At 44.5% G+C, this 19,925-nt stretch overlaps 2 protein-coding genes across 7 annotated transcripts in view; one reads left to right on the top strand and one right to left on the bottom strand.

Moving 5' to 3' along the window:
• Positions 1-7,362, top strand: part of PHKA2 (phosphorylase kinase regulatory subunit alpha 2) — a 48,644-nt gene extending 41,282 nt beyond the window's left edge. For 5 of the 6 annotated variants that reach the window (XM_074814708.1, XM_074814704.1, XM_074814705.1 and 2 more), the window contains 3 exons: positions 387-440; positions 1,807-2,007; positions 2,493-7,362. In XM_074814708.1, coding sequence (XP_074670809.1) covers positions 387-440; positions 1,807-2,007; positions 2,493-2,666 — 429 coding nt within the window. In that variant the 3' untranslated portion in view covers positions 2,667-7,362. Of the gene's footprint in view, positions 1-386; positions 441-1,806; positions 2,008-2,492 lie in introns of those variants that run through there. The other variant, XR_012621949.1, reaches the window with a different exon arrangement.
• A 1,036-nt stretch (positions 7,363-8,398) lies between these two features.
• PPEF1 (protein phosphatase with EF-hand domain 1) overlaps positions 8,399-19,925 on the bottom strand; it is a 35,553-nt gene continuing 24,026 nt past the window's right edge. The window contains exons 8-17 of the mRNA XM_074814709.1: positions 18,976-19,142; positions 17,403-17,439; positions 16,800-16,949; positions 14,484-14,684; positions 12,813-12,998; positions 12,047-12,189; positions 11,311-11,417; positions 10,233-10,396; positions 9,310-9,394; positions 8,399-8,839 (exon numbers count right to left, since the gene is read on the bottom strand). Coding sequence (XP_074670810.1) covers positions 8,646-8,839; positions 9,310-9,394; positions 10,233-10,396; positions 11,311-11,417; positions 12,047-12,189; positions 12,813-12,998; positions 14,484-14,684; positions 16,800-16,949; positions 17,403-17,439; positions 18,976-19,142 — 1,434 coding nt within the window. The 3' untranslated portion in view covers positions 8,399-8,645. The remainder of the gene's footprint in view (positions 8,840-9,309; positions 9,395-10,232; positions 10,397-11,310; positions 11,418-12,046; positions 12,190-12,812; positions 12,999-14,483; positions 14,685-16,799; positions 16,950-17,402; positions 17,440-18,975; positions 19,143-19,925) is intronic.

Genomic DNA, 19,925 nt, shown 5'->3' on the forward strand with positions numbered 1-19,925 from the left:
AAATAAAGCTTCTTACTTTTGTGGTTGTGCTTTTGCATTATCTTTTATTTCTACATCCTTTCCCACAGAATGTTCTCATTGATTTGTTTTCCTCCTTTGTGTGCCTCTTGCTGTAGTGGCTCTCTAAGTACTTTCTTCCCTTTCAGTAGCTGGACTGGAACACAGCTCGCTCACTGCGTGTCATGTCAGGCTACTCCTAATGTTTGCCAGGTTACATAATAACTTCTTCAGCCAAGGTGAAATAATATTTTTAACAGATTTTGTTGGTTTTGTTTGGGTATTTTTGTTTGTTTTTTTAATTGAAAGTTGTTACATATTGGCTTAGAACAAAAAATCCTCAGATTTACTTGCAAGACTGTAATTTCATTGTCAAAATGTTGTTTCAGTGCCATGGTCTGTCCATTGATGGGTATGTCCTTCCTTCTTCAACCACCAGAGAGGTACGGTAAAATGCCAACAATTTCCTAGCCTGAACGTTTCCTAGACTGAATGTTTGGTTTGACAATGTAAGACGCAGTGGGGCTGCTGTTGCAGATCCTTGGTTTTAAGAGGGCTGGTAGATCGGGGTCTTTCCCCAGCACCTCTGCCAGCTTCCCTGGGGCTGTGCAGATGAGTTCCTGCCCAGCAGGCCTGGGAGCGGGTTTGTGGAAGGTTTTCTCCCCTGCCCGCTCGCCTTCACTGACCCCGCGTGCCCACAGAGCGGTGCTTGAAAGAGGGCGGCTGGTGGCAGCCCTTCGGGCAGGGGGAGGAGAAAGCGCAGCCTTGTTGGAATGAAGCAGACACGTCGTTTGCCAGGTTTTTTTTTTTAATATACTGCAACAGCAGCCAGTGTGTTTTGGCATCACAGTCTCAAAAGTAAATACCAATTAAGGAGGATTGTTTCTAACCAAAGCTTTGACTCTTTAAATCCGTAACCTTTGCTTACATTTCTTTTCCTTAGTTGGATTGCCACTTTGTCTTTAGGTGCTCTGGCAAGTTTTGAGTTCACATCTGTAAAACAAACTCTTGTGAACAGTAATCTGTCAGCACAAGAGAGGTGCTTGTGTGCCTGAGACTGTTTTGCTGTCTGGTTCCCTCAGATTTGTCTCTGGCTTCCTTCTCTTGTGAGGGATGTTGGTAACATCTGAAGAGAGGAGCTGGAATTCTCTGCCAAATTTAAGCATTTTTTTGCAGAATGGAGAGCTGTATTTATTCCTATTGTGTAGATAAATAGGCTTATATTTTTAGCCTATCAGACCTAGACAGTATTGAATTTTTCTGTTTAAAGGAATCAAACGAAATAAGCACAAACCTCCTAAGGCAGCAGCCTTTCACATAACATCCATAGAGCTATGCCACTACAAATTAGGCCACTCTACACATAATGTAGCTATAGCTCTGTGTGGAAAAGCATTCACTCTAAGCAGGTGGTTATTTTTAAAACTCCAGCGGTCATTTTGGCTTTGCAACTAACCTGCAATGCCAGAAAGATATTTACAAGACAGAAGTGTGTGAGACCAGAGCCTGAGGAGCAAAGAGTTAATATGCCAGCTAACATTCAGCAGTTCCTGTGTGTAACTAAACTGTGTGTGTGATGGGTTGCGGGGCTGGAGCACTCTTCTGGAAGTTGCATAAGTGCTTGCAGGATCAGGGCCTAGCAACAGAAAAAGTTTCTGTAAGTGCTGAAGCCACACAAACATTTTGTTCGCTTGTCAGTCTACCCCTGTGTGCAGAGAGGAGCATATGTTTTAAAGTGCTTGCAGGATGTGGCGAACTAGTCTTTTGGATTTGTCAGTTTTTCTTCCCATTTCCACTCAAACTTGCCAGATGACCCCGTGCGAAATCAAGTTTGCTGTGCATGTGGAGTCGGTGCTGAACCACGTACCCCAGCCTGAGTACAGGCAGCTCTTGGTGGAAGCTATTCTCGTTCTCACGTTCCTCTCTGACATTGAGGTGAACAGCATCGGGGGCATCATCCACGTGGATCGAATCGTGCACGTGGCCAATGACCTGTTTCTGCAGGAGCTGGTGAGTTCAAAGGGCAGAGGTGGGAAACCTCCTCATTTGAAAATTGTCCTCTGCTCCTTTTGTAATATGTGTGACGAGCTTGATCTTATCATTATTCTTTCCCCTACAAAGACAGACCAAATCACTTAAGTATCTTCTGGAAATATATTTGGAAGATTTCAAAGGGAATAAAATTACAGTGGCTAACAAGCTCTGAAGTAAGTGGGTAGATTGAAGTGAAGTTTTGCTCTACCAAGGCATTAGAAGTACCAATATTTGAGTAATCCCACCTGCCCCCCCAGAGGACAAAAATGTTCCTCATTTACTTACACTGAGCCAACTAAGTCATGTGGGTCCTATAATAATCCTGATTAAGGTTTTCATGAGGGAAGGAAGAGTTGCTTTCAGTATTCAGCAGAAATGTAAAATCATAACGTGGCGGGTTTTTTCCAGTAAATAAGCATGCATGCCTAACTTTCCCTACTTCTTTGCTTGTGTCTTTTCAGAAATCATTTGGAGCTACTGGTAGCATCTTGGAGAAAGATGTAGCCACAGGAATTTGCCACTTTTTTTATGACAGTGCTCCGAGTGGGGCCTATGGCACCATGACATACCTAACAAAAGCCATCATTATTTATTTACATGATTTCCTGCCTAGCACAGGCTGTGCGATGCAATAAGCGATGCCTCGTGCCGGAGGGAAGGCTCAGAAGCTCTTTCTCCCCATTTCCCTGTCATAAACCTCTTGTTTAGTTGCTGCATGTGTGTGTGCCGTGCACTACCTCAGCATTTGACACTGGTCGTCACGCTACGTGCATGCCTACCTGCGGGGGACAGGCAGGTGGAATTTGGCTGGCTTGCCTGGGTTTAAGAGAGTGTGTGAGAAATAACAAACGATGAGGCTTATTCTGCCCAAAGTGCATAAATGTAATTCATATTAAATTAGTGAGAATTACACAGTTCTGCCAAGGGGAAAACAGATTACTCTGTGGAGATCAAAAGGCGTAAAACGAAGGAGCTGTATCTCAGGCATAAAGTCTTCCAAATAAGGGAAGTGATGGAACTCATTAATTTTTGTCCTGCTGTGTGTAAATGTACATCATTGTGAATCACTAAGGCACAGTGTGAAGCATCCAGGGAAATGTAAATTAGAGGAACAGGAATAACTTGGAAGTAACCAGGTGATATTTCTAATACACGTTTCTCCTGATTCTCATCTCATTTGCACCTAGTCAGTGCAGGGCTAATGCCAGTAGAGACAAACGTCTTACAATATCCACTAATTTGGGAGGAGATCCTCTCTCAGGAAGCTGCATCTGTCTTTAATTTGAACAAAATAGCTTCCTTCCCTGCATCCCCAAGGCTTCGGAGGCAAAATCTCCAGACTCCAGCTTCTCCAAGGTGACAGACAGTTTTATGCCTGTAATCCTTTTGTCTGAGTGGAGCAAGACAAACCTCTTCCACTCGAGCACCCTTTCCAAGTCTCCCGATCCTTTCCCTTGCAAATAGTCTCAGAGTTAAGAAGGGCATAATTGCCACCTTCCAGTGCAGCATGAGTTTATGGAAGGCTTTGATGTTTCTCTTTTTTTCCTTTTCCTTTTTTTTTTTTTTTTTTTTTTTTTTTTGGAGTCACACTTGTCACATGTAGTTAGTGATGGGGTGCCTGGAAGTCTCCCTTCCACTCCCAGGTTAGTGCCTCTGCCTTGCATCTGTCCACTGGAAACCAGTTTCTGCAGCTGCTCCGCGCTGCTGCAAGAATAGCTGTGTCCTGCAGGGAAATGGCTCCATGGCCATGGAAACTGAAAACAGAGGTGGGCTGCCTCTGGAGGGGAAACCCTGCTTTACCCCAGGCATCGGCTGCCGTTTTCCTTGTGTTTTGCCACCAGCCAGCACACATCTGGCTGACAGCTTAAGAAAGTGGCTGTAGCTTTAGCCTCTCCCACAGCCATGGGCTCCCTTGGCAGTGTGGAGGTGTGTGGCACTGCTGCCATGCCAGCAGAGAGGATCAGAGAGATTCTGTCTTGCCAGGTAGAGGGGAAAAGAGCAGTTTTCTGCGCTAATAAGCCTGATAAGGATATGTCTGTGAGAACCCCCTCCACTCTTTCAAAGCATAAGATGCTGTTTTTACAGGATTTGAAAACTTTTTTGTAACAGTAGTATGTGGTGCTTTATGAGAACGAGGGTTTTGGTTCCAGTTTTATACAATACCTGAAATACCTTGATGAAAGGAGGAAAGTAAACCCCTGTCTTGCTGGCCAGTTCCCAGCACCCATGATTGCGGGAAGGCTGAGCTCCCCAGGGCCACGCCAGCCCGCCCGCTGTCCCTCCAGAGTTGCTGCTGCTGTAACAACATCTGGATGGTGGTGCAAGAGACCGAAGGTGTGGGAGGCCTTAGGAGGAGATTTCCTGGTTTTGCAGAGACCGGGAGAGTTTGGTGGCCAAGGGCCTAGGAGCCCTTGGACTGGGTGCTCTCAGAGAGGCACCTACTGTGTTGACCCCCGTGAAAACTGCGGGCCCGTTGAGGGGCTCGTATAACGGTACGGTTCAGGTACAATTTGGCACTTGGGTGTGGATGGCATTTTATTGGCGTGGTGCTTGTTTTGTAGGGTTTTGCCTTCACTATGGATTTTTTGGGGTTTTTTTTCATATGTATTGTGAGAGATCACTTAGCTTGTTTCCCAGTAAACGAAAGTAAAATCCTTTGTCTAGTTTAAGCTGACAGATGTGACAGTGCAGAGCGTGAGCATGCAAGAGCCTGTATGATGGTTTCTTTTACTATTGGATATCATACAAAAAGTCAGTAGTAGCGTTATTTTTGCTTTTCTTATTGAATCCTAGATTGTGAGAGATAGGAGATGATTTTCCCTCAGACTCTTTATTTACCTGCGGTGTGATCTTGTTTTCAGAAACAAGAAGGGTGATGTAGTTGGTTTTACATGCAGCTGTGTTGAAGTTTAAAGCAATAGAGCCTATGGCTAAACATACCTGGACACCCCTGAACACTTTTTTTTTTTTTAATGAGAGTATCACTGGTATCTTTAATTTGAAATTCGTAGTATGACCAAGGTTTTGGTATTTTTATGATTGTCGTGATCAATTACCACACAGAGTGCCGGCACTTGGAAAGTGTTTATGTGCTAATCTGAAGAGTTTGGGTAGCTGGTGGTGAAGGGTGGGATTCCAAAACACACAGCTGGTGGAAGGGAAACTCGTGTTACCTCCAGGTCGGGCACAGCAGCAACTTGCTGCTGCGTTACTACTTGGACCGAAGAACCATTCCAACTGGAAAGTCACATTTCAGTGCAGACCTAATTAAGCAACTAAGGTTTTATGTAGCCCCCTGCTTTGCTGGGGATCCACCTGTGTGCATGTGTTAAGCTGCTGCAAAGCAGAGCTGGCATTGGTGGTGGTGGGGGTGCACCCCCAGCTAAAATACATGACGACTTTGCAGTTTGTGTGGGCTGAGCTAATTGGCAGAGGCTGCAGTTGGCTGTCGGGCTTCCCAGGAGAGCCTGCAGAGGATGACATGGCCAACGTCAAGTCCTGGAAATTCATTTATGGAAGGAAGGCAAAGGCAAACAGACACATCCTGTGCCTCAGAAACGAGGGCATTAATAAATTAAAATAGACCCGAGACCCCGTCGTTCCAGTCTGACGGGCACCGCTGCCCTCAGTGGTTTTTGGCTGTGGGGCCAGAGGCACCTGCACAGCTTGGGGGGGTTGGGGGGCAGCAGGCAGAACCGGGGCTGGGGGCCAGCACTGGCCAGAACAGTTCCAGAGCGGGCGCCCTCCCTGCTCACTGCCTCACAGCTGTTTCCTTCTCCCCGCTGCTGTGTGACAGGCACAAGTTTGTCAAACTGGGCAGATCAGAAGGAGCGTTAGTCTCCCTCAGCTGCTGTTCCTACGATTGAATGTGAAAACCCAACGGTTGGGGTACAAAGCTTGTCTGGCTTCTGTCCTGCTCGGTGTGGTCTCCTTCCTCAGGGAGAAAGCCCGGCGTGTTCCTGGGAGGCGGAGGCGAGCTGGGCGGCCCCTGGCAGTCCTAAAAAGGGTCGGTCACTTTGCATGGTGGGTAGCGAAACCCCCGGGCTGCACCCCTGTGGGCACGGGGTGCTGCGGGGCTGGGTCACCCCCCCGGCAGCTGCCCGGGGCTTCTGCGAAGTGAGAGCCTGGGCCAGTGCAGGCCCAGCACTGGGCACTGCTGGTGTGGTCCGGGGGTGGGAGCAGAGTTGCCCAGAAAGCGGGAGAGAGAGAGAGGTGGTGGCATCTGTACCTGTGGACAGGAGTTTGGGCACTCAGCTGCAGGCTGGTTCAGGCCCTGCTCAGAGGAGCTGTAATATAAAGTAGCTGCTGCATAAAATTCTGGGACAAAAAAAAAAAAGGGTTGGGAGTGGGGGTTATGGACGAAGAGCTTCAGCTCGAACAGCTTGGATTTCAGTACAAGTAGCTGGGCTCTCTCCCACCCCCAGTTTTAGTCTGGAGTGCCATTAGATGTTTCACAGTTACTCCCCCTGCCACCCCGCTTCGTCTGGTAGGGGTAGGGGGGCTCTTGTGTGCTGCCAGCAGCTGGCAGGGCCGGCTTCCGCCTGTTTTGGCTGGATGACTCAGCTCCGCTCACACGTCAGTGCTGTGTCCCCAGGAGCCTCTTCCCACTGCCACCCAGTGGGGTGCTGCCTCATGCCCGTACCCCTACGTCCCCCCTCATGAAGCGGCCCCTCGAGGCGAGCCTCCCTCAACCGCGTGTTGGGGTTGCTTGGAGCGCATGGTGTTGGAGGGGGACAGCTCAGCTGTCCGCCATGTTCCTGAGCTCCCCCCTTCTGTTGCACACCCACCCTGGCTTTGCCTCTTCTCCAGGGGTGGGAGGGATGGCGGCACAGGAGGACTCGGGTGCTGCACTGTCCCGCTCCAGCTTGTCGCTTCGTGCCCACAGCAAGGAAACCAGCGGCAGGAAGCAAGAGCCCCCCACGTGCTGTGGTGGTTGTCTGTCTTGGGTGGAGCCTTTTTGTCACCCCACTGGAATAAGGTGGGACCGATCCTCATGGGGCACAGATCACAGTAAATGCATGCTAAAAATATACATTCAATATTACCAATGCTATTAAAATGTTACTGTAAATTTCGTTTGCACTTTTAAAAGATTTTTCTTTCCCCCTCCCCTAAGCAATAGAAATAAGTGTGTGCATGTTTGTTCATTGATCTGTCAAGTTACAAAATACTTCTGAAGAAATATTTTGTATTCTAGAAAAAAAGATTTAAGAAAAACAGCAGTGCCTTGAGCTTGGGCTGCTGTTACATTCTGTGATGATAAACTGGGAAGGATGCTTTTGTTTTGTACTTTGAACACCGTAATTAAATAAAACCTAGCTACTTTACTTAGCTGATCTCTTGCTATTAAAATTTAAAGATGGGCTAGGCTGGACCTTCATGCACATTGTGTTTACTGAGGCTAAATCAGGTAATGCTGTGTTCAGAAAGCTCCTGCCCTGGCTGCACGTCGCTCCGTAGCTGGGCGTTGCTTGCAGAGTGCGATACACAAGAGAATCGGGCCCAGCTCTCCCTGTTCTCCCCACAGGAACGGGCCGGCTGGGACGTGCAGGGATGAGAACATGGGGCTGCAGTTGGGGGAGGCAGCGGGCACTGCACTTTTGCATCTTGCTGTGTTCCAAACACTCCATTTCGGAATTTCTCAGTTTACTTTACTTGGTAAAGAATTTATGCTTAACTATATGCAGGAATATTTAGGTTTGGTAGTATCAACATTTCTGTACTTTTGTGTTCTTACTCATCTCTGTTTTAAAGAAATCCAGTTCATCTTCAGGAAAAGTGTGTGGTGCTCTGCTATGTGTAGGCTACCAAAACACAGGCAAAAAGACACCACAGTGTCACACCTTACCGTGAAAGCTAAAGCTTTATTTTGTGATCTATTGTATGTTACATAAACATGCTGTGGATTTAGCCTTTGTTAAGGTGACGAGTTACAACTGTTTCTTAGCTCCAAACCCCAACAAATGTAGGGAAAAGCAACCAGTGGCAAGAGGAAATCGAGTGCAAGTGTAAACGCTGTTCAACTAAGATCCTTTAAGTTGTGTCTGTAAACTTCAAGGAGGATAGAGAGTGACCTGGAATGCTTTAGTTTCACTGCATCATGCCAAGAGCAAGATTAAATGCAGAACTGCCTATTTTAACTAGATCGTTCTTCTTCCCTGTTTTCCTCTCCTGGATTGGGTAGTCCACAGGCGGCCGCTGCCCTGCCTGTTCTGTCACCAGGGAGGGTCCGATATGTTCCTTGTGGTCGTCACTGCTGTCTCTCAGCTGTCGCCAAGGGCTGCTGGAAGAAACATCCCCACGTTTCTCTTCCCACGGGGTTGTAGGTGCATCCTTGGGGGAAATGCCACCAAAGGAAGGATAAATGAGGAGGTACTGATGTGGCTGTGACACAGACATGCTAGAAGCAGTGGGTTTTCATCTCTCTGTCTCGTTCCTAGCAGGCGTACATCATCCAGAAGGGACTAAATAAAGGCTTACACAGTGAGTGCAGTGCTTACCAGATCGAGCAGCCCATTTATTGTTTGCCAGTCTGGAGCTTGGTTTCCCAGACCACGTATGACTTGTGCCAGGAAGGTGAGCTTCCGAGACAGTCCCCAGGAGGTTCTGCCTCTTCAGGAGTTTGCCTTCTTCTCTAGCCTGTGAACCACGTGAAAGGCCTCTAAAAATTCATTGAAGTCAATGTGGCCATCTTTGTTGTAGTCTATGCTGAGGACTAACTTGTCAAGGGATTCATCATACATGTCAATGCCCAGGTGAGAAGCGAAGAGTTTCCATGTCTGGCCGAACTCCTCAAGAGAAATGAGACCTGAAGGAGACAGACAGCAGGTTCCTTTTCCCAGGGCTGTTTCCCCTTCCTGCACACACACATGCACATTCCTGCGCTACAAGAAAGTTACCTGCCTATCCTGGCCTGGGTGTGTTTGTGAATTCATGACCAAAGTATGTTTTTACGTCAGGTTATGATCAAATGCTCTCAACAGCGAAATTGTGAAAGCGGCAAATATGGAGAGTGAGAGTGGAAGGGAGAAAAAGCCCCCAGAAGAGTGAAGCCAGTACTGGAGATGGGATATGTGAGAATTTTTTCTCAAGTTAGGCTCTATGCACTGTCCCTTATATGGTTACAGCCTGACAGCTCAAATTAGTCTTCACTAAATTGGAAAAATGACATCACCTCTGCTTCCTCTATATTTAGAAGCCTTAAGGAGGAAACACAGCGGGTAAAGATAACTAGTACAGGCTTCCTGGAGCTGGTACAGTGAAGTTACCTCGACTTACCTGAGTGATCCTTGTCAATGATGTTAAAGATGATCTCCAGATCCCTTCTGTATCGGCACAGTGTTTCCACCAAAGCTGGCTGAACCTAGTTTTGAAATCACACATGGGAAACCATGCAGACCTTGGTTTGAGTTAGTCTAACCCACAGAGTATGTACTGTCCAAGTCTATTTTCCCAGTTTAACTTGTCAAATGTTTTAAAAATAAATCCTTATGCTTGAGTTCCCTGGAATGATACTTTGTGTCTTGCCCTGAGAAATAATCAGCTAAAACCTGTCACTTTCAGCTGGCAGGGCAGGGGGGGGAAGGAGTCCTTCACACCTCCTACCCTCAGTAATTTATTTGTGGAAGTACGGATCATCTAGGGAGGATGCTGTATGCCAGGCACTCGCACAAAGCTTTCATTGTACATACGGGAACGGACCCTGCGTTTTAGAAAATTGATAGCGATAGCGCAGTACCAAAGCACTGTGCAGCCACTTGGTAACAACTGGACTCTGTAGCAAAGAGACTTCAGCTACCATTAGACATCTAAAAGTCCATCTACCCATGTGCCTCCCTCCTCCAGGTGCCTGAATTGGCTCTGGCGCACATCTGAAAAGCTGATCTCACAGAGTTGAGTTGCTCTGGATAGGATTTGTCGCATCTCCTCAGCTACGTTATCTAAACGCCCTTGAGAGTCAACGGAAAGTAAGAAGCAGTTCTAGCATGTGATTCATCCAGCCTATTTTAAGCATCTACCTTAGCAGGGAATGATGATTCGTACCCCAGCAGTGCTCATTTCCCTCCAGTGACTATAAAAGGAAGCTCAGCAACTAGTTCAGCTGTAGACGTCTACCTGATCGGCCAAACCACTGTCTTTTGCTTCAAGTTGCACCAAAAGCTGTTCCTCCAAGATTTGCAAGGAGGCGTTTTCCTCCTTACCTCTTTTGTAGGTTGACCTATTTTCAAGTCGTAGAAACATGACATGTAGTCAGCTTCTCCATTTGGGGTCATCTGCACTAACTGTGCACGCAGCATCCTCCAGGGCAGTTCCAGCTGTAGGACAGACTCCATGGCTGTGGCCCAGTCACTGACAGAAATCCTGCCTGCCAGAAGGGGTGGGTTTGTGGTTACACGCGGTACGTGATGCAGACACAGCAGCCACCAGCATGCCTTCTGCCCTTTTTAGGAATAGTTGCAAACATAAACATTTTCTCCTAACCCTGGGGTAAAAATCCTCCATAACAATGAGCAGCAGAGTTGGAATAGATGTTTCCACAGGTCCCTTCCAACCTCAGCAACTCTGTGATGCTATTGTGATGTTCAGCATGTTTTAATAACTTTTGAGAAAACAAGATTACGCCATGAAGAGTATCTGAAACCTCAACAAGACAGAAATGTGTTAAATGGTTATTCAGTGCCCACAGAAACAGTACCATCACATTACTGATTGTCCTTTTAGGGGCACAGATGACAACTCAGTCAAGTGAGAAGCCATCAGCTCCCTGGTCCTACCGAAAAGGTTCAGGTATCAATTTACCACTGACTTTTCTTCAGCTGATGGACGAGTGTGTGTCTGCTAGTGGCACAGGCAGTCAACTTCCCTCAGGTATCTCCCAGACTCAGAAGGAGACCAGTTCCCCCTCATCTAAGACCCCAGTTCCCTGTCTGACATCTTCTGAAGACACTCCTAAGTGAAGGTGGTGACTTTGAGCTTCTGGAGCTGGATTTGGCTGCCCAAACTCTCTGCCCAACAACAAACACCATTTCCTTATTTGCCCACATGTTTCAGTTGTTTTCTTCTTCCCACTTAAAGCTTCATCCCCTCAAGTTGTCTTCTGGGACTAAGCACTTGCTAACACCTATCCTCCAGGAAGAACATAAGATCGACCAGCCCCTGCTGCCCTCCAGCCTTACACCATTGGGCAGGGCCCCTCTCCACGGGGTTTGCCCCCTCTGCCTCCTGCCACATGGAAGCTGTTATCCCCATGGTGGCAACTGGACAGAGCAGCAGTGTTACCTGTGCTGTTGAGGTCATACTGTGCAAAAGCACTAGTGAGCTCAGACCTGTGAGCATAAATCTTCTCTCGTAAGGACTTTAAGGCAGATGATTCAATTGTACCCACCCTAGGAGGAAAAAAAATGTACATCAGATCATTAAAGGATTTAAATCCTCTAGCATGTTATGCTTTTCAACATTCATTATCAAATTCTTACATCCTTTAACATGTAGTATGTTTAGGGTCATCCTATAAGACAACACTGGGGCGGGAAAAAAAGAACAAACCAACAAAACAAACAAAGCCCCATAAGAATAACCTGAACTTATGAGATAATTGAGCTTATGCAGATAATTCTAAGCTGCTTTGCTTTAGTAAATCTGAGTGCAGTGCTAGGCATGGCAAAGCTGTCATGATAAACTTTTTGGACTCTGTTCATAACAGGATTTGTCCAGATTAACGCTGAGCCTTAAAGCAGACCTGACAGACAGGTGCAGGCCCTTTACGAGTCCCTGACAATGTCTGTTCTAACCGCTTACTGTGCCTAATTACCTTTGGGAGTTTCTCAGGAAACCAAGTTAGAGCACTTAGAACATGTTTTGTCTAGTGCATTAATTTTTAAATTGTAAAATAGGAAACCAAGGAAAATCAAGGAAAATAGATGCCTATTCAATTATTCAATCAAGCTGTAGATCTGTGGCAGGTACTCGCGTGCTAAGTGAGTACATGCTCACTGTGTACAACACACAGCTTTACCTCTCCTGAAGATTCTGCCTGCGTGTGTACTTGCTGACTTGATACTGTACAAACCGAGGAATCAGTTCAGGGTTCAGTTTGATGTACGCTCCGCGGTTGCTCCCCTCTTCGTAATAGTTAGAGGCAGAAAATATAGTGATAACCTGATCATAGGAAACAAAGAAACTTGGCTAGAACAACTCTTCTTGAGACTGATCTTAGAAAAACATTCAGGTTACAAAATTAAGTGTCTACATCTAAAACCAGAGATCAATAACTATGTTGTTCACCAAATCGCTCACCCTTTTTGAGTCAGAGCTCCAGGCCTGTATTTTGGCCTGTCACAGGAAGGCGTCAGTTCAGACAGCAGTGTGATACAACATGCTGCTTAACAGAAACCTCTTTCTAAGATAGACCTGTTTTTCAGGATTCTTGCTGGCTTCCTGATACAGCATGTCAGAAAGCAGGGCCAGAAGAAAAATTATTAAGTTAAAAGGCTTCTAGAGCCTTAGAGCTTCTCTTGCACTGTATTTACATGTAACTCTCCTCAGGGATTTTGTTGTTCATTTGTTTTCACACAAGTAATAAGTCAGTCCCCACTCCCTGAAGCTGTAAAGAATTTTGTCAGAACTCTGTAATTTGTTCTAATATCTATCTAGCATACAATTCCCCCAAGCCCGTTTTAAAGAAGTTGCTAATTTTTTTTAATTAGCTTTGCAGACAAATCTACTGTGGATGTGCCTGTGAAATTCACAGGAGAATTCTACTTTACATGGAAGCATCTTACCTTCCCATCGTGACTGATCTCATAACCTTCCGGCTTAAATTCATGAGACCTGATGAGCATCTTCAGATTATACCTTTCAAACAGCTTGGCAGTCACATCAGGACCAAAGTAACAACCTCCTCCTCGAGACTTGTTTGGTGTACAGCCATTTTGGCTTCTTGGATCACTCCAGAGAATGTCAAGGATCTGTAAATAGCAAACTCAAGCAAGTGACGACTGATGGTAGGTGAGGACTGACAGGTTATGGCTGTCTAAAATACTGGCCATAGCAAAAGCCCCACACTACAGGGAGGAAACACACCTGAGCTAACAAGTAGAGCTTGTGTTTTCTTCCTTCCTTTCAGCAGGGCACTCTTTTGGACTGAAACTTTTGTTCTACTTTTCTTAAGAAACATTACCTAGATTTTGGATTAACTTTTTTCAGATGAAATGTCATTTCAGAAATGTACCTCCTATTACAGCAGAGGTTTCCAGACTTGAGTAGGTGCATCAGGTATGGTACCTGGGCTATTTCAAAGAGAACAAAAGCTGCCTGCTTCGCGTGTAGGTGTGAGAGGCATTTTCTATTTCCCAGCACAGACCTGATAACCACATGGTTCGGTGGTTTTACCTAAACTAAGCTTGGGAGTGCCTGCTCTAAACATGACAAGAGTTGCCTTTGGCTTTATTGCCTTCGGTTAGCTCATGTTTCAAAACAAGATTTTACATATTAGCATTTTAGCAGGATTCAGACATGGGGATGAATTATCATGGTTTGAAGTCACCTAACCTAATAATTTTAGTCAGTAGCAAACATTAGGCAAAATGTGTGTGTTTAAATGTCACTGGACAAGGTTTACACTAACACATTCCACTTCACATTGTGAGTGTGGCTCAGCAGACGCTTGGTTAGCTGGGGGAGTGTCAGATTGGGGGGAGGGCGTTGTTGCTTGTGCCCATTATGTTAGTTTGTAGGTCAGATAGGTATCTTGGGAAATCATAATTTCAGAGACTGATTTGCTTATCAGAAAACAAAAGAAAACTCTCTGCCCCTTAAAGCAGTTGTCTGAAAAGAAGCTCAGAAAAATAAATTTATATAAAACTCAATTTTGAGCTTCTAAATTGCTGTGCAAATTAAGCTTTTCAAATTGTCACCATTTATTAAATTACAGTATGACAAGAGCTCCATATTGCCTCTAATATTCAAGAGGAAATGAACAGTCAGAGGACAAAAACTTCCCACTCTTAAGTAATCAGCCTGTAGGTCTCAGGAGCTGGGTTTTTTTGGACAGCATCAGCATTCAGCTGCCAAAACCACAGCCAAAAAAAGGCGCTCAGTATCACCAACGACTGCGAAGTCTGACCTATTTAAACTGACAACCACGTATGTACCAACAGATCCAACCACATGAGGGCATGCAAACACATTCCATACTGAGCAGTTTCCTCCTCCTAACGGCTAAGAAAAGAAAACACTGAGTAAATTGTACTTGTAAGGTATAAAACCACAAGCCTTTATTACCAGGTCTACAAAAAGCATCCAAATAACTAATAGGTGACTAGAAACCCAAGTGTGACAGGTTTCTTATTATGAGACAGTCCTGTCAGACTCAAACATACTGGCCTGATCAGAGCACCTGCTGATTTCGTGCAGGAGGGGTTCAGTATCAGTCTGTCTTTGGTTTCACCTACTTGTTTCCATTCCTTCAGGGCGGGGTCCGGAGGCAAATTTGAGCCTGAAGGCTCAGTGGAGCCCGATGAAGAGATGTGTTGTGTTTTCCCTGCAACATTCTGGTTGGCAATGTGTTTACTGAGTCTGGTTGTGGGAATTCTCTCATTCAGTTCGTCTTGTCTGTCTCTCACCAACTTTGGTGGCCGCATCAAAGATTTCAACTTTAAAAAAAATACATTTGAAGGAGTTACCAGAACATAAAGATGATACAGAGATGTCAGCTGAAAGGCACATCAGTTCCCGTCTCCTGTACTCAATACTGAACTCTCACAATGTCCTGAACTCACAAGTTCAGTGGAAAGTGCAGGCGTTTGGCATTGGCAGAAATTTTGCTTTATATCTATCAGTGACCAGTCTTTTCAGAGCTGCTCTCATATTCTTATCCAGACACACAGACTCATTCCAAGCCACAGTCAGTCATAAGGTCTCACTATACAGCAAGTATGGTCTGGGCTCAGGGATGACACTTAAGTGCCCAGCTTCACTGGAAACTGAAAATATACATGTATACTGTGCTGAAGATGAAACTGCATTCACTACTCTTCTGATACAGTAGCATGCTGCTATGTTAATTTGTCTAAAATAAATGTAATATTAGGAGGATAGCAATGAAATTGATGAAGTATTACATCAGGCCCCTTTTACTGTTAAATCAACCTCCCTCCAATATGCATGGGCATTTGATTTTTTGGAGCTGTGTGCTATGACTCCAGGAATGCCTGTTAATACAGACTCTTCTCCAGGGAGTATCTCTTCTTCTCATTTGAAATTTCCTCATACTAGCTCATTTCTGGAACAAAAAACAAAAGCAACAACAAAACACACCCCACACCCACCCCCCAAAATTCTACTCTTTAACAAAGAAAAGGACTGATGCAAAACAAAACACAAAACACTGAGTTACTCCCCAGTGCACCGACTGGTATTTGAGACCTGTCAGTTGTCAGCTGTACCAATTAAAATACATCAGTAGGCCTCCAGTGATACTGCCCTGAGTTGTGGCCCACAGATGTCTCATTAGCAACACTCTCCCGTGGCAGCAACTTTGACCTGTTAATTCTGCATTTCACAGACAACTGCATTGGTAGCACACTGAGCCCAGCCTTGGTGAAAGTGTGGGCAGAACTGCGCTCACAGTTAAGACACCTACATCTGTAGTTAGGCACCCAATTTTAGTGTACAGTGGTACAGCTAAGGGAGCCTAGACTTCAGTGGCCAGAAGTATGCATTGCCCTTTTTCACATCTTTAAGAAACAGGGATACACCTGACTGTCCTGTAAAGCATTTATTTCTGCATTAGAAAACAGGAGGATGAGAGAAATAGCTCTAGATTCCACAGACATTCATGACAAGGTACACAAGGTAGCTTAAATATCGGTATCTTGTGTCATCTGGGATGCTCTACCATGTCTGTGAATTCGCATGAGGTGGGCAGGTATGAATAGACCCAAAGGAGACCAGTGGAGGAGACCTGCGAAGAAGACTTTCTCCAGAGGCAGACAGAGGCCAGAGGGGACACCCCTACAGCACTGGAGACCTATGTGTGAGCAGTTATAAGACCTGGATGTCCACCAGATCTCCTGGATCTCCACTGATTACACAGAGCCTAAGCACCCGGATCACAAGCAGACATCTCGAGTTAGTTGTCCAGATCAAGACCAAATTCCACACCATTTTCCTCTGATTTGAAGGAGCTGCATTTGCTCACCATTTCAGAAAAAAAAAAGAACATTTCTGTCTTCTAAATCCCTGAAAAGCAGTAGTTGCTGTTTTCTCAAGGCCTGGTCTTGAAGTCTGATCCACTGGAAAGGCTCTCCCACACGTGCAAGGCTCAGCTGCTGCCAAGGGAGCACCTCACAGGTAGAGAACTTCCCCATACAACAGATGGCAGAAGCACAGCCCCGGGACAAAAGGCAGGGTTAGAAAGATGTGCCTACATTGATTTCTAAAGTGTTTAGAAATGCCTGAGAATTAAGTACTTTTCATACGTTCTGGCTAATGCGTCATCACTGCAGGAAGGAGGTATCTAAAGTGTTTTTAGATATTTTAAAGTCAAAAGACCCATGTTATTTTACAGCAGCCAAACAATTGGCTCCCAACACCTACTGAAACCTTCCTTCCTAAATACCGATTTTGAAGAAAAACAAGACTCTTTCTTTCCTTACATGTCTTACACAGCAGCCATTTCCTCTCCTAATGCAAACAATTTGATCTTAGCATTTGTACTGCTAAATTTTTTAAAGAAAAATTACCCCCACATGAATATGATTTCTCACCTTACTTCTCTCAAGTGCATTCAGGAAATCCAAATCTGTGGTGTCTGAAATCCCTCCATGTAGGATGAGAACTTTGCTATCAATTATAGTGGCGAGGGGAAGCCAGCTAAAGACGTCTCGCAGAAGACACAAAATCAGTTTCCCATGGTCCTGTAAAACATACTCTTAGATCCTGTTTCTGGCAAATTCTGTTGCTTCTAAGTTCAAGATTTTGCTGAAGTGTCTGCCACGGTCTGAACAGTTCCGTCCAGGTGACACCCTGAACTGCAACACTGACAAACACGTTTTGACATTTACTTCAGGGCCATTTGATTGCCTCTGTAGCATTTTGTTCTTCTTTCACGTTCACGTCTTTTTGTGTTCCTGAGTGGCCTTATGGATGTTATTTATTTCATCTCATAGATCTCTGAACATAAAAGGCTAACACTTAAATATTTTTTGTCAGTTATTCCATTGATAATCCAAAATAATTTCAACTACATTACTAAAGTCATTCTGTACTACACCTAAATAAACTGGTTGAAAGTCTCCTTGTTTACACAGGTTTCATTTTACATGTGCTAGGCTACAAAGAAAATATAGGGGAAGAAGGAGGAATCTTACCTTGTACTTCTTTGAAACTTCTTTTGTGAAGCCATATCTGAAAATAGGACAGCACTATTAATTGGTTTTCAGTATGCCCCTTCTGCATGATTTTCTGTACTATAGCATTTGCCAGGAGTTTCCCAGCCCTCTTTTTCTCCTGCCATTCTGTCTCACCTTAGTTTAAATGCACTTTCTTCTGCTCTGTCTCAAGAACTGGTTAAACTGATTTCTTGTACATATAAGAGATCAAGAACAGAATCCAGACCAATAATTATTTAGTGGCCTTTTCTCCATCTAAATGAAATAGCTCAGCATTTTTACCCTTTTAGATGCTGGAGAGAAATTTCAAACCTAACCTAACTGATGATGGGCAAAAACACCCACTAAACCTTCACAGAGTTTTTGTCCTACATCATTCAACATTATTAGACAAAGTTGTCTATCATGTCTTTTCCCCGACAAGGGACAAGGGTTTTGATACCTCATTCTTTTCACACCAAGATATCCTTGGATAAGGGACATTTTCACAACCCCCTAACTCTCACCTTTAAATTTACCGACGTGCAGCACTGCTAAGCAAAATGCCCAGCAAAGAGCCATACACAGGAATGCATCTTTGCACTTGGTACCATCACAGACTTGGTTAATATTTTCCACTATTTTGGGTGGCAATTTTCCTATCTTGTAAATAAAGTAACTGATCTTGTTTTACGGTTCTGGCGTTTTTTTAATTAAGTGCTGAAAAAGGAAGTATCATGTGAAACTGATTCTCTTATGTGGATCATTAATAGGATTTGAACATGGACCTCTAACCCAGGTTTATGTTTGTGGCAAAACAGCAATATATTCTGTGTGCACGCATCAAATGATAGAAGGGGTACAACAGGTTACCCACCAGACAGACACCCAAAGACTTACTGGGGCAGCTTAGAATTGTAGAGACTAGGACCAAGGAGTTCTTCTCACATCTGTGAGATGATTTTGTCTACAAGTCACACTTCCACTACAGCTAGAGACAGTGACTGTGCTCACTCCCTTGGCAGCGCTGTACAGCTGAGTACAGATGTCTGTATCAGAAAACAGGCTCTCGGCTGTTCCTGCAATGGGGCAGACTGCCATCTCTCAGCTAATGGCCCTACACTGTGTAGAAGCCAGGATATTTACCTGCCCCTCGTGTCTGGGAAGTGGTATCTTAGGCTAAAGTTAACAGAAATATCAGCTCCTGATTTACTGGTTCCATTATATTGCACATTGTTATGTCTTTTGCTATGCTATGGAAAAAGCCAATGCTTTAACTAAAATACCATCCTTCCATCTGTCCCCCATCCCCAGATTTGATACTCTGGAAGCTGCACTAAACCCACTGCCTTCAATGGATTGTGATTAGGTCAGGAGCAAGACGACTCCTTTCAAGTGTGTGCAATAAGGATGTTCTTTGCCCACCTCACACATCTTGACAATGCAAAGCTACACCTGAATACCTAATAAAACATTATTTCTGGGTTAGAGTGTCACAGTGCCTAAGTAGCATTCCAAAGCTTCAATGTTTCTAAGTGAAAGGCCAGATACTCCCCCATCCCCCAAAATCTACCTCAGGTTCATGATGTAGTCTTCATGGTTTCCTCTATTCAAGTGTAAATCATTGGGGTAGATAAGAAGAAATGCAAACAGGATTATAAGTATTTCCATAGAATTTTTCCCTCTGTCAACAAAATCACCATTAAAGACATAAGGGTTTTGTTCTGAAGGCAGACCATTCTGCAGAAACAAAAACAAGGACATTTAGAGACGCTGCTATGCTACTGTAATAAAGAAAGTAGCATTTAAATGAGATCACATTGCTAGAAAATCTGCAAAAACCCTGCATAATACAGAGATTTAAAATGCAGCATTTCTTTATTTCCACTGCTTAGAACAAAAACCTCCTTATCAGACAACCTGTATGAGCCATCAGAGAAGAGATGACCTCTCTAGCTGTTCTTATGATGCCATCTCTAATCCTTTCCGCTACCTATTAAATTAAATGGAAAGGGACCAAAACAAACATTATTCTTGTAATAAAATCTACTTTTCTGTTCATGCAACTGCTGCCAGGAAGTTACGCGTTTGCAATTAGAAGGGAGTCATTCATTTTGAATGGAAGATAAGAAATCCATGAAAAGTTATCTTCTGACACAAGTCTGAAGGTCCTTATGTTTCCTTACACGGTAAGAAAATGGATTTCATATATTTACACTGTTTGCAGTGTATGCTTCCAAAACTCCTGAAAAAGACCCTAATCCAGAGGACATAAAATCTTAATACAGAACCCTGAAGAACTTGATTCCAGTTTCTTTAGTCCTGAAAGTGCTACTCGAATGCTCACAAACCTGAGAGGCTGTACATACAGGTACTTCTTACCTTATTTTTTTCTAAAGATATAGAGCAATGCTGTATTATGAATGGTGACTTATCAAAAGCTAGTATTGTGAATTGATGGTATGTTTCATTAGATTAGTTATCAACACATCAATAGGTGCCATCAGATTACGGAAAGTATAG

This window comes from Strix aluco, chromosome 2 (assembly GCF_031877795.1).
Source record: "Strix aluco isolate bStrAlu1 chromosome 2, bStrAlu1.hap1, whole genome shotgun sequence".
NCBI classification, from domain to species: Eukaryota; Metazoa; Chordata; class Aves; order Strigiformes; family Strigidae; genus Strix; species Strix aluco.